General features: G+C 28.8%; 4 protein-coding genes across 11 annotated transcripts; 2 read left to right on the top strand and 2 right to left on the bottom strand.

Annotated features, from left to right (window-relative positions):
* The first annotated feature begins 383 nt into the window (after nt 1-383).
* On the top strand, nt 384-5,811 carry Cul5 (cullin 5). The gene is made up of 11 exons (XM_076764508.1): nt 384-527; nt 1,070-1,279; nt 1,363-1,542; nt 1,605-1,746; nt 1,908-2,222; nt 2,302-2,774; nt 2,868-3,131; nt 3,208-3,363; nt 3,624-3,904; nt 3,972-4,095; nt 4,174-5,811. Exons 1-11 carry the CDS (start codon nt 453-455, stop codon nt 4,366-4,368), a joined length of 2,415 nt encoding a protein of 804 aa, XP_076620623.1. The 5' UTR covers nt 384-452; the 3' UTR covers nt 4,369-5,811.
* Nucleotides 5,812-6,011: 200 nt separating this feature from the next.
* Nucleotides 6,012-9,426, bottom strand: Sra (RRM_RCAN_like domain containing protein Sra). 5 transcript variants are annotated; one of them, XM_076764516.1, is made up of 6 exons: nt 9,316-9,426; nt 7,870-8,139; nt 7,608-7,797; nt 7,381-7,533; nt 6,988-7,311; nt 6,012-6,906 (listed from the first exon to the last, which is right to left on the bottom strand). In XM_076764516.1, exons 1-5 carry the CDS (start codon nt 9,316-9,318, stop codon nt 7,184-7,186), a joined length of 744 nt encoding a protein of 247 aa, XP_076620631.1. In that variant the 5' UTR covers nt 9,319-9,426; the 3' UTR covers nt 6,012-6,906; nt 6,988-7,183. The 5 variants fall into 5 exon arrangements, with proteins under 5 accessions (XP_076620631.1, XP_076620633.1, XP_076620634.1 ...); XM_076764518.1 differs by lacking the exon at nt 9,316-9,426 and adding an exon at nt 8,977-9,115; XM_076764519.1 differs by lacking the exon at nt 9,316-9,426 and adding an exon at nt 8,912-8,946.
* On the top strand, nt 9,003-15,556 carry LOC143341471 (oxysterol-binding protein-related protein 9). 3 transcript variants are annotated; one of them, XM_076764510.1, is made up of 14 exons: nt 9,003-9,111; nt 9,483-9,606; nt 10,110-10,325; nt 10,403-10,633; nt 10,744-10,819; nt 10,887-10,976; nt 11,127-11,247; nt 11,343-11,452; nt 12,433-12,462; nt 12,553-12,715; nt 12,797-13,062; nt 13,126-13,520; nt 13,632-13,859; nt 13,937-15,556. In XM_076764510.1, exons 1-14 carry the CDS (start codon nt 9,011-9,013, stop codon nt 14,027-14,029), a joined length of 2,244 nt encoding a protein of 747 aa, XP_076620625.1. In that variant the 5' UTR covers nt 9,003-9,010; the 3' UTR covers nt 14,030-15,556. The 3 variants fall into 3 exon arrangements, with proteins under 3 accessions (XP_076620625.1, XP_076620624.1, XP_076620626.1); XM_076764509.1 differs by having other exon boundaries at nt 11,340-11,452; XM_076764511.1 differs by having other exon boundaries at nt 9,097-9,606; nt 11,340-11,452.
* On the bottom strand, nt 15,422-17,742 carry LOC143341472 (E3 ubiquitin-protein ligase E3D). Of its 2 annotated transcripts, XM_076764513.1 has the most exons (5): nt 17,419-17,742; nt 17,166-17,345; nt 17,028-17,101; nt 16,793-16,943; nt 15,422-16,717 (listed from the first exon to the last, which is right to left on the bottom strand). In XM_076764513.1, the coding sequence occupies exon 5, from the start codon at nt 16,544-16,546 to the stop codon at nt 15,422-15,424; it is 1,125 nt and encodes a 374-aa protein (XP_076620628.1). In that variant the 5' UTR covers nt 16,547-16,717; nt 16,793-16,943; nt 17,028-17,101; nt 17,166-17,345; nt 17,419-17,742. The 2 variants fall into 2 exon arrangements, with proteins under 2 accessions (XP_076620628.1, XP_076620629.1); XM_076764514.1 differs by having other exon boundaries at nt 17,192-17,742.
* Between the last annotated feature and the right edge of the window lie 96 nt (nt 17,743-17,838).

Raw genomic sequence — 17,838 nt, 5'->3', positions numbered from 1 at the left:
CCTGTCTTTTCGTAATAAAAAAAGTTGATATTTTTAAAAACAAACAGATAAGACTTATTATAATGTTTCAATACTTTTATACAAAATAGTTCGACTTAATAAATTATACTATACATATAAAATACTATAGAATCGAAAAAGGAATTGTTAATACGAAAGATATAAAAATCTCATTGTTAAATAAAATACTATTAGTAGTACCTAAAACGATTCTTTATTATTAATTGTAAATCAGTATCTCAATGGAATATGTTGAAAGTTGTAATTTCAAACAAAGAGAGTAAAAGTTTATCGTATAAATACTTTTCTTAAAACATGAATATATATTTATAAAGTATAAATATTGAACGAAAATAAATACATTTTAATAGTAAGAAAACTATGAAAATGTAAATTGAAAACGTTAGAATTCCATACAAACTTTACGACTAATCGGTTCACAGCATGTATGAATGCATACACTCATTGGCGTAGTTGCATTGTGGTATAGGACATGTCAAAAATTTGTGATGGCGACGATGTTAAAGGTTAGTTGTCGTTAAATAACGAAATTTCTAATTAAACTCGATTGATAGCAATATACAGGTGCTAAAATAATCTTTATAATTTTTAATGCTTTCTGTTGCATTCTTTTATGCTCAATGGTAATATGCAAATTTTGATAACCTATGCAATGTTTGAATTGTCAAAAAACGTTTTAAAATTTATCATTAGAAATAAATATACAATTTTGCATTAAGTATACATAAAAGTATTTACATAATGTTATTGTTATTACAATTCGTGAACGATTAATATAAATCGTTATCTTCTTTAACAATTAGATATGAATTCATCCTAATATATGTTTTTCTTTCTAAATTAAATTACAGACTACTAGTCAATAAAATCTTTCCTCAAAGCATTATTTTTTTATGATCTATGTCTTTCTATTGATAAGTGTATAATGATAATATAATAACAAATATTATAGTGAACATTTTAAAATTCATTAGAGATACTAGATTTATTTATGCAATAAATATATTTAACGTTTAATTTATTTTCTTTGACAAAATTGCATGTTTAGGATAAGAGTCAATTTACATTTGAAGACAAATGGCCATGTATGCGTCCAATTATTTTAAAACTACTGAAACAAGAACCTGTAACTCAAGCAGAATGGCAAGATTTATTTTATTCTGTTCATTTGGTATGTGTATGGGATGAAAAAGGTCCATCTAAGTTAAGGGATGCACTCAAAGAAGACATAATGGATTTTATAAAACAAGCTCAGCAGGTACATAATATAATTTTAGTATATACAACATATATATTCTTTAATATAGAAAAAAAGAAATTATTGTTTTATACATTTTGTAGAGGGTTTTAGCACATCAAGAAGAACAAGCTTTATTAAAAGCATATATAGCTGAATGGAGAAAATTTTTTACTCAGTGTATTTATTTACCAACACCTTTTAGACAATTAGAATCATATCTTGCTGGGAAAACAACCTCTAGTGCTCAGAAAAGAAATCAACCAGATGACATTGTCAGAAAGGTAAAATTTATATTTGTACATGTTTCAATATATAAGTTTATAATACTTTCTTTTTATTATAGTTGATGTTGGATAGTTGGAATCAAAGTATATTTGGAGAAATAAAACAAAAACTTCAGGATTCAGCTATGCGACTTATTCGTGCTGAACGAAATGGGGAAGCATTTGATTCACAGCTTGTTATTGGTGTTAGGGAATCTTATGGTAATGAATTATTTAGTAATGTATAAAATATATTCTAAAGTATATAAAGTATCTATCTGTATTCTAAATATTCTAAACATGAGATATATTATACTATTATTAATATATGAGACATTACTGTAAATCTTATTATATATTCAGAATTATACTACAATTTGCAGTAAATTTATGTTCAAATACAACGGATCAGCTTCAAATCTATAGAGAAAATTTTGAAGCAGCATACATAGAAGCAACAGAAGCATTTTATTGGGTTAAAGCGCCAGATCAATTATCATTACATGGTGTAGAGAATTATATGCGTTATGCAGAAGCAAAGTTAAGAGAAGAAGTACTTCGTGCACAAAAATATTTAGAACCAAACAGTGCAAGTGTACAGCTTTTAACTGATTGTTGTGTACGTGTGTTAGTAGCAACTTTTAAGCCAGCTATATTAGCAGAATGCCCAAGAATGATTCAACATCATCAAACAGATCGTGAGTATATTTTAATTTATCTGTCATTGTATTTTAATTATATTTCCACAATAATATATTGGATATATTATAATTACAGAACTTAGGCTGATGCTGAAGCTAATGGATAGAGTATCCGAAGGTGTTGGTCCAATGTTAAGAAATTTAGAAGAACATATAGCGAGTGCAGGTTTGGCTGATATGATGGCAGCTGTAGATGTTATAACTCAGGATTCTGAAAAATATGTTGAAAGATTATTAGACCTTTTTCGTCGATTTTCAACCCTTGTTCAAGAAGCATTTGACGATGATCCTCGCTTCTTAACTGCTCGAGATAAAGCTTACAAACTCGTTGTAAATGATGCAACAGTATTCAGGCTAGAATTACCAGCCCGTCAAAGTTCTGGTATTGGTACAACGATTTTAAATAATAAACCTAATAACAATAATAATGGGCAGCCAGAATCAAAGTGTCCAGAACTTCTTGCTAACTACTGTGATATGCTACTTAGGAAAACACCTTTAAGTAAAAAATTAACTTCTGATGAAATTGAGAGCAAATTGAGAGATGTAGTACGTATTTATTTTTCACTTATGTATATTTCATAGATTTAGAACATCTACTGTTATTTCATGTGTATTCATCTTTTATTGGTTTCTTTTTAGTTGTTAGTGTTAAAATATGTTCAGAATAAAGACGTATTTATGCGCTACCATAAAGCTCATTTAACACGGCGCTTAATATTAGACACATCTGCAGATTCTGAGAAAGAAGAGAATATGGTAGAATGGCTTCGTGAAGTTGGAATGCCTGCCGATTATTTTAATAAATTAGCTCGAATGTTTCAAGATATTAAAGTATCGCAAGATCTCAATCAACAATTCAAAGAACAATGTAGAGCTGCTACTGCAGACAGTATAAATATTAAGGTACTAGTTGAAATGGACAGAATATTATGGTATATGCATTATGAAATACGTATTGAGCAAATACAATCTTCTGTAGATACTAAATGCAGGTGCATGGGCCAGAGGCAGTGAACGTGTCACTGTAAGTTTACCATTACAGTTAGAAGATTATATTCCTGAAATAGAGGAATTTTATAAGAAAAAACATAGTGGAAGAAAATTACTGTGGTATCATCACATGTCCAATGGCACGGTAAGAACGAAAATGTCTTGTCAGAAAATATTAGGACAGATATTTTTACGTTTATGAAGAACTTTTATGGATTAAAAGAGGTTTTTTAAAGAATAATAAAAATGTCGATGTAATTTTAATTGAATATATTTATCAAAACAGAACAAGATAAATTTTTCTGATGCAGTAAACAAGGGTATAGAATAGAACTTTTCAAAAAATTCAATATCTCGGTTCTAATTTTCAGCTTCACCTTGCAACCAATTTGGATGGTGTTCCAGATTACTTTTTCCAACCAAGTGGGACGTTTTGATGTGGATGTAACAACTTTTCAAATGGCAGTTTTATTTGCTTGGAATCAGCGACCGTTTGAAAAAATATCTTACGAAAATTTACGATTGGCTACAGAACTGCCTGATCCCGAGCTGAGACGAACATTATGGTCCTTATGTGCTTTTCCAAAACTCAAGCGTCAGCTTCTCTTCGTAGAACCACATGCACACAATCCCAAAGATTTTGCAAATGATACAAGGTTCTGGGTGAACCAAGAATTTGCCATTGTGTTAGTAATATATTTGATAAATTTGGTATTAAAAAATATATCATTTATCTTTATCTTTAATTTGCAGAAAAAATGGGAAATTACAAAAACGCGGTAAAATTAATTTGATAGGAAGACTTCAATTATCAACTGAACGAAGTAAAGAAGAAGATAACCAATCCATTGTACAACTTAGAATATTCAGGGTTCAGGTATGTTTAATTCCAAATAAATAATGTATTTTTTATTAAATAAGACTCACAAATAAAATATTATTTTTTTTTTAACAGGAAGCAATCATTACGATTCTAAAGATGCGTATGAAGACTACTAATGCTCAGTTGCAAACCGAATTAGTCGATATACTGAAGAACATGTTTTTACCAAGTAAAAAAATGGTAAAAGAACAAATTGAATGGCTCATTGAAAATAAATATATTCGTAGACACGACGACGATATTAACACTTTTGTATACATAGCATAAATTGGGATTATACATACGTACAAGATTGTTCAAATTCTTATGATTAATATTATATTTTTATAAAAATTCAGTTTTTGTGTATGAAAGTATATGCTCAAAAGATTCACAATGTAATTGAAAGATATTTAATGTTTTTGTAATACATTCACAAAGACACATCTCTGAAGTGAAAAATTACTACTGTCATACAACGTCATATCGTTCTTAAATTATAATTAAATAAGATATCGTGTTTGATTACAACTATGTACATCGTTAAGTAAAAAAGTTATAGTTTCAGAATTTTGGACGATGTACCAAATGATAGAATTTACCATCAATTTAAAAAAAAAAAACACTAGTCTAGTTTACGATGCTTGTGTAAAAATATGCTTTTCTAGGAATCTTTAATTTCGTATGATCGGACATCGATAATTTATACTTTAAAAATATTGAATTCCACTAGTAACAAATAGTTTCATGAATTTTGAATTCAATAATTTTACTCTACTGCTAGAAATAAAGGATGCCCAAAATACTTACAAACTCTTAAAGAAGATTCCACATGATTTTAAGTAAAACTGTCAGAGACATTTTTAATCTTGGGCGAGAATGTTCATATACGTATATGCATGTACATAGTATGTATAGTAGGTGATATAAATTTAGCGATGTCAAAAATTATACAGTGAAGATAATAGTGCCCTTAAGTGTAGGATGCCAATAGTTCAAGGACAGGTTTGGACCGATTCCTTTTAGATGCTAGGCACTTTAAAGATTTGTATGCTCCAAGAAGGTATTATCATGTTATTTTTTAATGAAAACCTTTTCCTTAAAAGTATGAAAAAATAAAGCTTCTTAATAGAGAGAAAAAAAAAATTTGGCAGCATGTAGCCAGCAAGGGTATTGCTTAACTGATCATTCAAGAACCTCGCTATACTTGTTCACCTACTACACGTACATTACGCAACATAATATATCGAAACATAAATGATGTAAACGCGTCAGCGTATTTATTTACTGTATGTGTACATATTTTTCAAGCGTAGTTAATTTTCGTCGATTTATCTCATTTGTAACAGTAATACCAATTACAGAAGTTTATTTACACAACATTATTTCCATTCTATTTTAAATTGTGTCATTTTCAAGTCTAAATAAATGTGTACTTTCGTCTGCAAAAACTTAAATTAAACGAAAGTACATTTGGAGAAAGCATACAATGAATGGCCTATACCAGCACATGTAAATGTGACATTAAAGAAATACGGATTCATTTTATTAGAATAATAATGTAATGTATAATCTTTGTGCTGAATTTTACACGATCGCGTCATGAACCATGAAATGATAACTTAACACTACTAATAATGTCTATGTGTATAAAGCTTTTATATTATTTCAATAAGCTAATGACAAGTGTAAAAGTAAACAATCTCTGAATTAAAAAAACAAAATCTTTTATATTTTTCTGAAATATCTTATTGCTACTTATGTTCTTCCTGAAAGTTACTTATTAAAATAAACAAATCTTTCGAGATAAAAATGAAACATTATTTTTTAAACTATTTATTCAATACCGAATAATTCAAACCAAATAATGTAACAAAACGAACTGAAATTTTCTTGTCGTGTGTGCATAAGATTCATTTTCAAAAGACAAATTTCTGGTAACGTATTTATTCACACAAAAGTAATTCGCTATAACATAGTTATAAATTTTCAACAGCTTCATATTAGATTAAATCTTACACCAACATGAAATATATTTTATATGAGGGGAACATTATATACATTTACATTTACATTTACATTTACATATACATATGCATTACTATTGTAGTAAAACTGTAACGCCGACATATCGCAAGTAATATGTATATTTTTCATTGCATTGAGTTGTTTTCCAAATGACGTAACGCTATTTGTAATTCATTTATCTATTATTCATAGTTCAAAATTTTTAACATTCTTTGGAGGAAAAACTATTTATCGCTTCAATTTTATTATAGATTAATTAAAAACTAATAAAGAAGAGCATTGGTAACACCAATTTTCATGCGTTCACATGATATACACTCACAATCACATGTATGTACATTAAATATACATCAATGTCTATAATTGCCCTTATTAAATTCATTGCACACACGTCCATTTTATATCCTTTAAACTAATTTGTTTGCAAATTTCGAAATAAGTAAATTGACATTTTCTAAAGACTTAAATTTGATGTACCTTTTGTGAAAATACAACATCGATAATTCAAGGTACAACTTCGATATCGCTAATTTTAATACTTTTTACTCTTGACACATTAACGTTAATTTTATTAAATTTTAGGATGGCAAATAAGCTTCTAGTACCTTAATTTATATTTTTGAAGAAAAAGAAGTTTAAGAACGATTGTAAAGTTATTTGAAAATAATGTGTGTACTATTTCTTACTAATGGTTTATTTGTACGTTAGTAATTATTCGATGATTTTTAAGCTATTTCATTATATCACGTTTTTGATGATATATTTTTGTTTGCAATATTAGCAAAAAATAATATTTATCTGAAAATAGAGACAATTTTTGTGACAAAGGATTGGAGTAAATTTTATCTTCTACTTCTATAATTTTTGTAAAATACTCACATGTATTGGCCTGAGCAAAAAACATTTACAAATCATTTCCTATGACACTATTGCCACAAGAAATATCAATTTTGCAATATAGCAATTAAAACTTTTGAGTGTTGAATGCCATCATTGTCTGTAATGCGTCTAATTGCTTCTTGGATGGATATATAAGTCATTGTCATAGAATGGACAACATTACTAGCGGAGCTGCTTACGAATGTTCTGGACAACGCGTATGTTGAATACGTGGGACAGTTTTCATAGGATTTGCCGTTTCACAAACATGAACAACTATGCCTGGCTGTCCTGAACCTCCAGGATGTAATTCATGGCTACCGCCTGAAAGATTAATTGTGTTATTGATTGTTTTCACAAGAACAATGAAATAAATTATTTAAACATTAGAACCTGCAGATAAGTTTGCTATAGCTGCTAATAAATCATGATTAACTAAAGGTTCGCTTTCCTCTCTAGGTTCCCAACCAATAGGTGGTGAAGCAGGTGGTGAAATTAGGAACTGTTTAGTAAGTGCTGGTGGTTGGAGGTGTTGGTCTTCCATGTCTGTAAAGTGCATCATTTTTATCATTAATAAAATTAATTTAAATTCTAATAATATAAAATATATTTTTACAAACCTATTGGCGTAACAGGTTGTGCGAAATAACAATTGATATCGGTCTCACCAAAGTGAGTTTGGTGTAGCTGTATCCTTGCATTTGCAGCTGCATTTGGAGAACTATAGTTTACTCTCATTCTTCTAAATGATCTAAAATATTGAAATGTAGCATCTTCCCCAAACTGCTTAAAAAGATCTTCTATTTCATGCTACAAGATAAAGAAAAGTTTTTAAGCAAATATATACTCATTGCAATGTACTTTGTTACATGTTTTTATTACCTTTAACTCATCACTTTTAAAAACTCGAGGATCTACATTAGTTACAATAACAGACATTGGTAAATCTTCATCATGTACCAAATCTTCTATAGATCTCATATTTGAATCACTATGACTTTTTCCTACATCAAATTCTAGTTCTAGTTGCTGATAATTAGGATGCAAATTTGGTAAACCATCAACTTCGTTTATTATTATATTTTCAGATTCCTCTAGTTCCTCATCTTCCAATACACTTGAGCCATGCTTCTCCTCCATGTTTACTTTTTTCTGTTGAATTACAGACACATTAAAGTACATTTTAATATATAGATTTATTATATTATAAAAGTACTTAGATCATATTTATAATGAAATAACAAATGATAAAACAAATTGAATTACTTTAAATATTTTTGAATTTGCAATAAGAAGAGAAATGTGCAACAAGAATCTGTGATAAGAAACCCATATAAAAAACTGTTTAAAATACATTTTGTGCTTTTATCACATGCATATTATATCATGCAAATAAAACTATGTGACTGTAATTATTTCGAAAAAATTGTTTTCCTCCATCTTTATATTTTTTTAATTATATTACTCCATTATAAACACGGTCTTATGCGTTACGTCAATACAATAAAACAATTACGATTCACTGTGTAATTACTTTTGTATTTTTCAATCAGAGTTTGCTAGTTCACTATTCAAACTTATATGTCATTAAATTAAATGATATTTTAAATCACATATGCACAATGTTAGTTAGAATAACATAGTATCCTATTTAGTTTTTAACATAATTTACTTCAGCACTGTATTTTCTTTAGTTTAGAATGTCATACTTCCTTTGTAAGTTATGCAAAGAAACTTGATGAAAAATAACTCTTTGAATATATATGTATATACATATATACACATATGTATGCGAGGAATTATAGGACGCCATGCATATTTACAAAACACGTATTAAACACATTTACAGATCTTCCGAATTTATTTGCCACGGTTCTTTCTCTCATTGATACACAATCATTCGATGTGCATACTACATACATACTTGCCATGCGTCAGCTTTTAGTGAAAAAACAATTAATCAGCTGACTGGGCACAAATAATACTCGCCTGAACGTTTTTGAGCGACTAAAACGGATCTGTGATGGTTTTTTTCTTTCTCAATTGTTTATCTGAATCAGAAATATTTTATCTACTTATTCGGATTAGGTTCAATCTACATACAAAATTAATCATTGCATTAACGTACTCTTAACCATTTCCACGCAACTCTCAATATTCTACACTGTATTTACTATTATATTATTTTCGTAACGGAATCTTTCATAATAGTAAACTGCCAGAAGTAACTAGAAGGATAGCAGACCGTCCAAACGATTTTTTTTTCTTTTAAGCAATATCATTTTTACCGAAGATCTACGATGATAAATTCAAATTTGGATTACATACCATCGATAAATTGATGCAATTTAAATGTGGTATACCCTGGGATGTACTGTTTGAAAATTCGTCTTATGTTAACCTTCTTATAGAGTTACCTATCTATACATTCGTACAGAAACACGTATTACACATGCACATTATACATATGTATGTATATTTGTACGTTCGAACAGTGAACAACAAATAACAATGTCGACGATGGAAGGTTCACTTAGCAAATGGACAAATGTCGTTAACGGATGGCAATATCGATGGTTCGTTTTAGATGATAATGCTGGACTTTTGTCATATTACACGGTAAGATTTTTTTAATATTCTGATCGTTGTGCTCGATGTTTACTCGTTGTATCATAAACAGGTTACACCCTGTTTCTCTGTTAAAAAATCAAACTATCTAAATAAAAATTCCTGTCTGCTAAACGCAGTTTTTACACAATTGATTAATTGTTCTTCAATTGCATACTTTAGCATTTATTTTTATTTCTCAAAGTTCAGTTTGTGTATCTGTCACAATCAGCTGATTTCTGAATTTCAAGTCATCAAATTTCATATAAAGGAAATACTTATCAGACTTACGTGATAAAGATAAACCATGTTTGATGGAAGAATCTGGTATCAGTATAAATATTTTTATACTATAAAATATATATCGAATTTTACAATTATTTACATATTTAATAATATATAAAATTACTTTTCATATTTATTTTAGATAAATAATATTATGAATTGATGTTGTACCATTTATACTAATGTTATGTTGTGAAATAAAATTGAACTTTCTTGTAAATATATTTCAGAGTAAAGAAAAAATGATGAGAGGAGCACGTAGAGGATGCGTCCGTTTAAGAGGTGCTATTATTGGTATAGATGATGAAGATGATAGCACATTTACAATTACCACCTCGTCATATAAAGATGATCCAAAAACATTTCATTTTCAAACACGAAATGCAGAGGAACGAGAACGTTGGATTCGTGCTTTGGAAGATACTATATTACGTCATTCACATGCTGTATGATTTATATCTTATTTATGTACTATGTGTAATATAAATAAGTATCTCTTTTCTGATATTTAGTGTTATTTTAGAGATGGGATCCTAAAAAATCTCCACCTAAGCAAGATTTTGATCGCAAAGTAGCTGAAGCTGATGCTTATCTTCAATTATTAATTGACCAAATAAAATTAATTGAAACAAAACAGAGAACTACTGCTGAAGAAGATGAAGAAAAGCAGCAAAAGTATGCTGCAGTTTTAACACAAGCTAATGCAATGCTTAATTGTGTTAAACATACAATTGTTCAATTGCAAATTGCAAAGGTAAAAATTTGATGTAGTTACAAGACATTCTTTTCGTTGATTTTTATAATTAAATTTAACACATTTAACTTAATAACTTACAGCATGCTTAACTAATACAATACTTTTAGAATACAGCAATACCTGTAAATGGTATATATAGGGGACCCACTGACTCAATACATGTTTCATCTTCCTTATCTCATGGTAATAACTTGGAAGTTGTAAATAAAATGTATCTGTAATCAAAAATGTTTAATACAGTGAATTTCAGTTGCTGCTAGTGAAGCAGAGGTACCAGTACAAACTGGAATCGAACTAGGTTCTGAGTGTGTAGAATCAAGAATACCTGCATTGCCAAATGGTAATATGTTTTCAACATTTATGCGTATTAAAGTATAAATTAAACTTCGGTACATAAATATTGAAATGCGATATCATAAAAAATAAAAAAATTAATTTAATAAAAAACATGATTTAAAATATTCATTTTCGCTGTATTTTATTTTTAAAGCTGTTGTAGATAGAGATCTTCCAGTACCGCAATTTTCTTACTCGTCTTCGGACGAAGATGAGGACTACTATGATGCAGCAGACGAGATATCGCCTCCTACAATACAAAATCATATCACCGTGTACGCATTTATTAGTTTTATAAAACTTTAGCATGAGGCTGAATAAAATATTTAACATATTTTATAATAATAATAATAATTAAACTTTTTAGTAGACGACGAGATGGCGAATGGTCACAGGCACATGTTGATGCCAATTCAAGTGAAAATCGAAAGCAACCTCCATTACCACCTACAAAAGGTGATGGATCAGTTGATTACGATGGTAAGTTTAAAATTTTATAATGAATATACAATATTTTCTGAATTATGTTTTAACTACTGTATATTTGTATGCAGTATTTTTGAATAGTATGACATCAAACAAAGAATATATAAGAAAAGTTGTACAGTATTAAAATAAAAAATGAGTATGCAAATGTTTAAATATGTCAAAGTAGATTGAAACATATTAATGTGGATTAAAATTTTACGACGCATAATTATAATATGATTGTTATTATTATTAATGAATATTTATATTAAAATGTATCTGCATCACGAAATTCATAATATCAAATAAATCGTTGCAAAAGTCAGTAGAATTTTAACAAAACAATTCATAAATTTTAACAAATGAAGGAGAATATGTAACAAGATTCACTTGTTAGTATCGATAATGCAGATTTGCACCAGTCGACCTTATCCGCAACTTCACTTATTGATTTTAGTGAGCATCTTACACAACACGTGAATTATCGCGTTAACGTAACGTTGTCGCAAAATAGTCATCAAATTTTTAGTTAAAGTCAAGCCTAAATGTTTGATAGTATGGCAAAATTAGAGAAAATAACATTTTATCAATTTCTGATATTTTCTTCCTTTCTGTGTATTTCATTTCTTGGGAAACAACTTTTATGTCGCGTATAATCAATTTCGCGCAGTGAAAGTATTTAGGAATGGATATTAGCTGGTATTTTACAAAAAGACAATATGCTGGATGCAGATTCAAAGAGTAAGTCTTTTAATCATGGTAAAATATACTTAACAAATTAAAATATCCTAAGTTTAATAGAATCCTTGAAACTTATCCATGCTTTCTTTATTCTTGTAAATAGGTACATATGTGAATTTTTGTTTTAACGATTCAAGTTTCTAGAAAAAGAAATAATTAACTAGTTTAAAATGAAAACATTTTAATTACTCGATAAGCTACTAAGTAATGTTATGTATAAATTATTGTCAATGAATTGTACTATATTACAGCTCTATACGAGGAGGAAAGTGAAACAGAAAGTTAGTAACAATTATACTAATAAATTTTGAAATTATTAAGAAATAAAATGAAATTAAAAATGATGTTGTTTGTTTATTATTGCATTTCAGTGGATTCTATGGAATCTCATGGATCTGTTGTGACTCATCTTCTATCTCAAGTGAAGATTGGTATGGATTTGACAAAAGTAGCATTACCTACATTTATTTTAGAGCGCAGGTCGCTTCTTGAAATGTATGCAGATTACTTTACTCATCCAGACCAGTTTGTAAGGTATAGTCTTAAATGATTATTAAAAATTATAAAAATGATGTAAACTCTTCATATGTTATTGTAATATCTTATACATTTTAGCATAGCAGATATGACCACACCAAAAGATAGAATGGTTCAAGTAGTTCGTTGGTACTTATGTAGTTTCCATGCAGGTCGCAAATCAGGGGTAGCTAAAAAACCATATAATCCAATATTAGGTGAAATTTTTAGATGTCATTGGGATATTCCCACTGATGGTGTAGATAGTTCAATTGATTCAAAAGTAGTTGTTGAAGGACCTGTACCTTGGTGTAAAGAAAATCAACTTTCGTTTATCGCAGAACAGGTTTCTCATCACCCTCCAAGTAAGTTTCTAATCTGTAAATGATTACATTCTAAAGAAATTTTTGAAATCATTTATGTTTTAGTAAGTGCGTTTTATGCTGAACATTATGCAAAAAGAATTAGTTTTGGAGCACATGTATGGACAAAGAGTAAATTTCTTGGATTGAGTATAGGAGTACATAATGTAGGGAAAGGTTGGGTAAATGTATTACAACATGGAGAAGAATACGTTCTAACTTTTCCTAATGGTTATGGTAGATCTATTCTTACTGTACCATGGATAGAATTAGGAGGAACTGCAGTTATACATTGTACACAAACTGGCTTCCATGCTACAGTAGAATTTTTAACAAAACCTTTTTATGGTGGTAAACGTAACCGAATTACATGTCAGATTACTCAACCAGGAGAGAAGAAACCATTTCTTACTATAACTGGAGAGTGGAGCGGTGCTATGGAAGCAAAATGGGCTGATGGAGTAAGTGTAAAAAGTATTGCCATAATTTGTATATCGCTTTATATATCGCCGGTTTTATGTATCATATGAAAATTTTAATTATTTAATATTATAAATGTTAATTTTTTTTAGAGAATTGAAACATTTGCGGATGTAAAAGAACTTCAAACTCAAAGAAAATTAGTAAAACCAGTTTGTGAACAAGAAGAACATGAATCGCGAAAAGTTTGGCGGGATGTAACCGTTGGATTAAGGATTAATGATATGGAAAAAGCTACAGCAGCTAAATGTACAATTGAACAAAAACAACGAGACGAAGCGCGTCTTAGAAAAGAAAATAGCATTAATTGGCAAACGAAGGTACGCGGTTATAAAAACTTTATATTTTATTTTTTTCTCATGTTGTATAATGATATAAAATCTTGTTTTTTCAACAGTTGTTTAAAGAAACTAAAGACGGTGGATGGGCGTATGTAAAACCTCTTGCAGACAGATTACATTCTTCTCTTGATCAAGCGAGTGCAACGTAAATAGAATGTTGTTTTGCCGCAGTCTTAGACATTGCACAGTACTAGAAATTTAAGGCCTAAGTAAGGCATGACTTATAATATTAATTTATACAATACATTTTAATGCTTTTCAAGACACCTTTTTAAGCCTAATGACTCTACTATTGGAACAAAGAAAACTAAAAAAAATCAAATTTTTTCCTGTAAAATGTTGCTTTTCATGTAAACCTGATCGAGTACAATAGCAACTGTTAAAATGGTATACAATGTTAAGATTTCATTCAATGATATACAAGTATTTTGATAGCTGGCAAATTATTTTTTATAACACGTAGCTACCGATAGCCACGATATTAAAGAGAAAAATCATTATAGTATCGTGTCATGTATTATATGTGGACATAGGTCTGCAAAGCTTATATATATTATTATTAAACTGTTATATAGATATATCACCGATATTCTTGACAGTACGATCTTTGCTAATAAAAGATGAAATGTAACTTAGTATAATATACGGTGGAATGAATAAAAAATAGTAATAAGACGAATATAAAAGCATATCTTACCTGGGTACAAAGATTCAATCGAAGAACAAAACACTTTCGTGAATTAATTATTGCGTTTAATTCCATTCCTATAGTAAACGTCCTTAGAATGTCATTAGCTAAAAACACAATACTATAGTAGAATCTAATTATTACTTTCTTACTGAAAAATCACTTTAATGCAAACAATTTCCAAAACTATTCGTTTATTTTTTAGTAGTTATAAGTGTTACTTAAATTTGTTTTAAAAAACTTTTGACAACCATTTCTAGAATAAGAAAAGCACGTCTCCGAAATAGCTTTGTCAGTAAGCAATTTGCGAAAAGAATAGTTGCATTCGTAATTGTGAAAACAATACATATTGTGTGCGCGTATTCACATAAAGTTTACTTAACCGGTATTGGATTTAAGTAAGCATTTAGATAATGTAAATACATATAAAACTATTTCTTGTAGTTTTTTGTGTACTTTTTTTCATAACTGTACATACATTAATTTTCATTTGAGTACAAAGTATTAAAATATGCTTAACAAATTTACATTAATTAAATTAAAGTTGTAATTTTTTGTTTCTTAGAAACTGTGTTCTTCATTTTCATTAAAGTAAATAATGGTACATAGTTATACATTGTAAAATATTACTTAATCATAATATTGACTACAAAATGTAATATACTAATAGATATGTAAATTTCTGATAAAATAAAACTTTATTCATGCATTGAGTTAACATGTATGTATTTAGTTTAAATTATGATTATGGTAATATTTTTATTTATATTAAAAAATGAATGAAGGTATTTAGAATACATCTATGTATATAACAGTCAAAATTTTCTTTCCACAAAATCGTAGATTAATTCTATTAAGTATCATTTGTAAGTTTTTCCAAATATATATGTCCAATATAATAATCAGAGACAGCTCTATGGAGTTGTGGAAATCGTTTTGTTGACAATAATAAATGCTCTAAACCTGCTTTCATCACTAGGAAACCTACTTCACAATATGTTTTATTTGTAGAATCAATGATACTTTTATTTGTCTCATATTTGTATAATACTTTAACAATGGATACCGTTTGCAAAGTTATAATATTATTATTTGAAATTGTTTTAGGTTCTATCATTAAATTTAAGTGCCAGTCCATTGGTTTTAGAATAAGGCAATGATTATTTTTTCCTACAGAAGATTGTAAAATTATTTCTTCACCAAATATACCAGTCATAGATGTTTTAATAGCTATTAAAAAATCATTGAAGGGATCTGTTGCATTTTTTGTTTTTGAATTGCTTAATAAATTGTAATCTATAGAACAACTCCACAGTTTAAGCGAATTATTTGTATCAACTTTTCCTAAATATTGTAAGCATCTATTACAAATGATAGTATTTCCATCTATTTTTAAATTGTCATTAAACAAATTTGTATGAATAACAAAGAATAGTGGTCCATAAAAGATGTCAGATTCTAATGGCGTCAAATTTTGTGTAATATTAACATGATTGTGATTACAGCAAAACCATTCGCTTGGATCATAGTTCATATCTGGTACAGGTAATACCCTTTCGACAAGTATTTTTTTAGAAAGAATGGTTTTACAATATGCACATAATATATTGCAATCAGATGCATTAAGTAATTCAGTGTTTTCTAAATAATAATTTTCTAAAGAATCTTTTATAGAATTAATCTTTGGTGCAGAATTAGTAAGTATTTCTGTTTGAAACGATCCAAAAATAGAATTTGATCCTGTTTGCACACGGAAACAAATCCAATCATTCACTATATTTAATGCAGACAATGAATTTGGTATTAATTTTATCAATTTTGTTAGAAACTTTAATGTATTATTCTCTATTGTTATCTCTATACTTTTTTCTAAAAGCTTTATTCTAACTTCTGTTGAGTTTACTTCTTTGTCTAAATGAATGAAAACATTGCATATTTGAAGTCTAGGTCTTAACTCCAATGTTATAGATTCTATCATATTAAAAAAATATCAATTGTAACTTTTTAATCTGATGGAATAAATATTAATTCCTCCTGAATATTGTTACAAATTCGGTGAAGTTTGTAAGACAAATCTATTATACATGTGTTTTAAAAAATATTTCTCTCAAAAAGGTAGTGGATCAAAAGAAATTATTTTACAATAAACCTGAAAAGAAATTTTGAATTTAGATTTCAAAAAATGTATACACATAAGAATCAAAAGAAATATTTGAAATTTTACCTCTAAAATTGTGCATTTATTATACGAAATAATAATGTTGTCGACATAAGATGAAAAGATTGTTTTCTTAAATTAAATTTAATACAGACTTTTCTTAACCCATATCATCAAAGTTTGTTTCATACATTTCCCAGTATTAATATAAATATTCCTAAAAAATATTTTTTTTATAAAATAATCATATTAAAATAGGTATTACGAAATTAAATGAAAATATATTGTAAATAGTTAGCACCTGTCAAAGTCAGCAATCAATGGTTATGAAACAAATTCACCAAGATGAAACATATGGTTTATTATGACTGTAATCTAAAATTGATTATTTTAAACTTTTACATTTTTTGATACAACGAACAAATAAGTAAATAATTACAATTCATAACGGAGTTTCATTCTTACTATAATGGACCACGTGCGGTACTTCACCATTTATGTTCACATCAGTGCAGTGTGGCCAGATCGGGCATAATTGAAAATTGAGTGCATCGAAATCGACAATAGTGACGACGAACTTCCTTAGCGTCTAACGGAGTGGTGGGGAAAGCCGACATATCTTACCGCACGAGACACATGTTAATGCGGACCATTGTTAGTATTTCTGACAACGTATAACGATTACTACTGACTTCTGCCTGCCTCCGCTGGACTCTGCTAACCGCTACTGACCACTCCTGATGCTTCCAACAACGTATAACGATTACTACTTGTTACTGCTTGCCCCTGCTGGACTCTGCTTGCCACTGCTTGCCATTGCTGGACCATCGCTGACCACTGCTGGTTTATATATATTAAAGTTTTGTATAATGTAAATCTATGATAATAAATGATATAATTTCAAAGAATTCTATGTGTTCTCATCATTTTTTCCCTTCATTTTCCTTTCCAAATAATTCCCTTAGTTATAAGATACATGCCACCTCTTCGCAAGGCCGCCAGCATTTTGGAAATATTCCGGGCACTCCGGAAATCCGGATAACAAAACGTCCAAGTTTGTCGTGGAATAGTTCGCTATTTTCAACGATAGATGGCGCTTATTTTTCGACCTC

The sequence above is a fragment of the Colletes latitarsis genome, chromosome 4, assembly GCF_051014445.1.
Source record: "Colletes latitarsis isolate SP2378_abdomen chromosome 4, iyColLati1, whole genome shotgun sequence".
Classification (NCBI taxonomy): domain Eukaryota; kingdom Metazoa; phylum Arthropoda; class Insecta; order Hymenoptera; family Colletidae; genus Colletes; species Colletes latitarsis.
This window is presented reverse-complemented; position numbering and strand designations above follow the sequence as displayed.